The sequence below is a fragment of the Nicotiana tabacum genome, chromosome 10, assembly GCF_000715075.1.
Source record: "Nicotiana tabacum cultivar K326 chromosome 10, ASM71507v2, whole genome shotgun sequence".
Lineage (NCBI taxonomy): Eukaryota > Viridiplantae > Streptophyta > Magnoliopsida > Solanales > Solanaceae > Nicotiana > Nicotiana tabacum.
Window position 1 is genome coordinate 21,831,672 of NC_134089.1, and position 4,612 is coordinate 21,836,283.

The following is a 4,612-nucleotide window of genomic DNA, read 5'->3' on the forward strand; positions in this document are numbered from 1 at the left end:
ACTAGAGTACTTGAAAAGCCCTTATTGAGAACTTCTGCTTAAGTGTAGTAGGCATCTACCTAGTAGGTTCTTGCTTTTCTTTTATCCTTGTTACCTAAAGTCTTAACAGCTCTGTAATTCGACCTATCATTGTTGCATATCTAGAGCTAAATGAGATAGATCTGGCATTGCTGGTTGTACATATAGAGCATTGCAAATTGTAACCTCTATATCAATATATATATATATATATATATATATATATATATATATATATATATATATATATATATATATATATATGTGTGTGTGTGTGTGTGTGTGTGTGTATCTGTTAATAAGGTATTTTTCTTTGTCCAAAGGAGTACAATACTTCTTGATACTTAGGAATTATAATCTACAATTGATATTTTCTAGCCTTTTTGTTTAATTTGATTCTGAGTCTGTGCACTGGATCTATAAATATACATATGTTTCTTCCCTGTTGTTTTTGTTGGAGAATTTCGTTCGATTGCTCTGCTTGAAAAGTTAAGCATTTGCTTTTGCCATGCCTATAGAGATTCTTATGTGCTACTAATACCTTGATGGTCCAGTTAGCAAAAATGGTTCCACCTATCGAAACTCCAGCCAAAGGCTTCAGTGTCCCACAAGTCCTCCATTCCACCTCTTAATGAAAGAATACTTTCTTCCATGACACGGAGATCAGTCGCAGCTCATCCTTGGCATGATCTCGAGATAGGTACTTTACACATTCTGTAAAGGGAAACAGCCTTCCCCACAGTTGTGCAAAGAAATTGCCCGTGGACTATTCATGAGCTAAATTTTTTGTTTTGTTGCAGGACCTGGTGCCCCACAGATTTTCAATGTGGTAAGGATTCTTTGTATTGCTTCAAATTTTAGAACTGATATTTAATATTTTTGCACCTTCATATCAGTTTATATGATGCAATTTATGCTTCACATATAAGCTGAACAATAACTGGCTCGGTCCACATGTTAACTCTTTTTAATATTTAGCTAGGTGATGTCAAGTCCAAAACAGATTGTAAATCTTTGAGTTTTTTATGAGCAAGCAAGTATGATTAGTTTTCTAGTCGGATGCCTTAATTTCATATTAGATAACATTAGCTGACAAAATCAGAATCAAACAAAATGTTTCCAAGAAGTCTTCATTTTCTGTTACTCTGACTTTATGCTATCCTATTAAGTGGTGCTTTACTTCTCTAATTGTAAAATCTAAAGACTCCAAATTCTTCTGCCTAAAGTGGACTTTTCTCCTAGGTACTTAGAACTTACGAGAGGATAATATATATGGTTCAAGTTATTTACATTACCTGATTTTATTTATTGTACACAAAGGAATATGTATGTATGTATGTATGTATGTATGTATGTATGTATATATATATATATATAACCCTTATGCATTGGTTAAAAAATATCATTTGAACGTGAACCTATCATTTGGTTGGTGCAGGTGGTTGAGATCAGTAAGGGGAGCAAGGTGAAGTATGAACTTGATAAAAAAACTGGACTGATCAAGGTATGAGTGGTATCCTTTCCAAACGAGTAAACTAATGGAAGTTTTAGCTGAGTTACCTGAAACATTCTGTCATTCCAGGTTGATCGGGTTCTTTATTCATCAGTTGTATACCCCCATAACTATGGGTTCATCCCTCGTACCCTTTGTGAAGACAGTGACCCTCTGGATGTCTTAGTCATCATGCAGGTGAGCTGATTCTCCTTTTCCATTGTCATGATAAACGACACATCTTGGATATTAGGTGATTGTTGAACTGCAGTTAAGGATCTAAGAAATTACCTCATAATTTACATGTCTTATGCGTAAGCAAGAGCGGGACGAGATATAGTCCCTCTAACTACTTTAAAACAGTGCTGGAGACAGAGCGGGACGAGATATAGTCCCTTTAAGTACTTTAAAACAGTGCTGGAGACTGACAGAAATGCTGATCTAGTCCTGGAATTAGGTCTCATTATAGGCATCTGTAATCTCAGTATTTGTTCTAAATAAAACAAGTAACTTATGAATCGTCATATCATATACTAATTCAAAGTCAATTCAATCTCTCTCCTCAGTGCTGAATTATCTGGACAATCCGTTAGATAGTTACCCTGTATACTATAACCTATTGACATGCGTATTATATGTTGTTGATCTATATTTAATGAAGCTGTCGATCATTCTTAAAAAGCCAAGCCTTCAATAGTTTTCCAGTGCGTGCATGGGCCTCAAGAAAGTGGAAAAGTTAACCATTTGTGAATTGTGGGCTCGCAATGCACATAATTAGCAAATCAAAGAAATAATCTATGAACTGTGTGCTTTTAGTTTTAAGAGGATACCTATCATTACCCAATTTCTTCTCTTGATTATTACCATGCTAATTTGCAGGAGCCCGTTCTTCCTGGTTGCTTTCTCAGGGCTAAAGCAATTGGTCTTATGCCCATGATTGATCAGGTATATATCTATGTTAAAGTAGAATTTTTTGTCCCCTATCTTTCCGTGAATTAACAAGTCAAAATGCAGGGAGAAAAAGATGACAAGATAATTGCTGTATGTGCCGATGATCCTGAATATAAGGAATACACTGATATCAAGGAGCTGCCACCCCATCGTTTAGCTGAGATCCGTCGCTTCTTTGAGGATTGTATCCTTTTCCAAAATCACAAATCTCAGCATGTATTTTAATTTCAGAAGTTTATGAATTTTTCATGATGTGTTCTTTTACTGTTTCTGTGTGCTAGTATGAATAAAAATTTGAGTATATGGTCCTTGAGGACCTTGACAAATGTATCAGATAAGAAAAATGAGAACAAGGAAGTTGCTGTCAATGACTTTCTTCCAGCCACCAAAGCGTTCGAAGCAGTCCAGCATTCCCAGTAAGTTATCTCTACCGCTCTTTCAAGCATTACCAAGAAGTTCAATTTTTCTTCCTTCTGCAGTATGTAAAACTGAACAAACATATAGATGATTATAAACATATAGCGCAGTTGTGCAAGGGCTGGAGTAGCTATACCTTAGAGAATTAGATATGAAGTTATATTGCCATTTTTCTTGCTTCCACCAGCTGCTTATAATATTCTTTCTTTACAGGGATCTGTATGCAGACTACATCGTGGAGAGCCTGAGGAGATGATCATAGTCTTTTCATCTTCCCCAAGTCACGAATGGTGGTTGATTTACATATCTCATACTAATATACGATATAGTAGTACTGCTCTGGTATTGTCTACTTGTACTACAAAAAGCATAGTTATACCATTGTTGCATGTGCATACAACTTACTACATACAATATGCTTGTATTATCTACTACCTGGGGATATTAGCTCCATACAGTACGTGATGATGACGAAAAGGAAACTTTAAGTTTCCCCTGTCAAATTTTGTAAGATTTGATATTCCTCAATTTTCCGGGGTTATGAAATGGATTATACGCAGTTAAGTGTGTGTTCATTCTGTTCTGTTCCTTAAGTTTTAACAGTTTCAGAATTGGGCCAATTGCTATGGATATGAACTGCACGTGCAAACTTTTTACTGGGTGATCGACTTGTACTATTTCACTCGATTTAGTTGAAGTTTCAGATTTGATAAGTTTATTAATCGCAATTAGTGTCTGGTATTGTAAGAAAAAGAAAATCCGTTTCTAGATTTATAACTGAAAACAATAATATTTTAGTCATCTATGTTACAATCACATTTTTGTTAAATCAAAAACAACTTTTATCGTCCAAAGCAAATCATGACTCCTGCGTTAATCATACAAAGGTTGATCTAAATAAACTGAGGAGAGAAATAGCAAGGAAGACAGAATGTTTTCAGTGTAAGTGTGATGCGGTTGTGATTTTGTACTGAAAATCGATATGGTATTGTAGGATACACTACCTAAGGATTAAGGTGTAACCAGAGATAGGGTAAGGACTTGAAATTATCTCAAGGGGAAGGTGTTAGGCACCCCTCAGGATCCACTAGTGTGGTTCCCGGCCAGACTATTGTTATGAACTTAGGTGCAAATAACATCGTAAACAAATAAAGCTTCAAATAAGAGGGGATTTTCACATAAGGGTTTATAAACAAATAAAGTTGGAAAGAACTAAAAGAAAACTGATTTTTCTTTAAAAAAAAGAGAGTTTGAAATCTTTAAAAGAAACAAAGAAACAAAGGGAAAGGGGAGTCCTAGGTTTATTAATAATATGGATCACCCCACACAACATCCGGTAATCACTCCTCAGTGAGGGGCTACACATGATGTTATCGCGTGGTCATCATATCCATATCTACCCTTTCCCACCCCGTTAAGGTATTAAAGCGCGAGATGGTCTCGTTTACTTATTGCATGCAATTATTCGTCCCAATCCTATTAGTCCCAGAGGTAATTAAGACTACTAATCCTAAAAGGGAGGGATATTAGGCTTATTTGTAGTTTCAAAGGCAGAATTCTAAGGCGACATACAAAAACATGTATAACAAGTTGGGGAGGAGCACATAACAAGTAAAAAAAGGCTCAGATATACCTCCTTCAATCAAATAAGCACGTAGTTAGCATGACTTACACATATTGTTTAGGGTCTGATTAAGAACTTAAAAGCTGAGGCAGACTGATTTATTACATAAT

General features: G+C 35.6%; 1 protein-coding gene across 1 annotated transcript; it reads left to right on the top strand.

The window, feature by feature from the left end:
* Positions 1-575: 575 nt before the first annotated feature.
* Positions 576-3,436, top strand: LOC107770183 (soluble inorganic pyrophosphatase 4). The gene is given in 9 exon segments (XM_016589459.2): positions 576-608; positions 610-718; positions 819-847; positions 1,457-1,522; positions 1,601-1,708; positions 2,390-2,455; positions 2,525-2,645; positions 2,796-2,877; positions 3,092-3,436. Coding segments are annotated over 9 exon segments (651 nt in total). The 5' UTR covers positions 576-581; the 3' UTR covers positions 3,135-3,436.
* Positions 3,437-4,612: the final 1,176 nt, after the last annotated feature.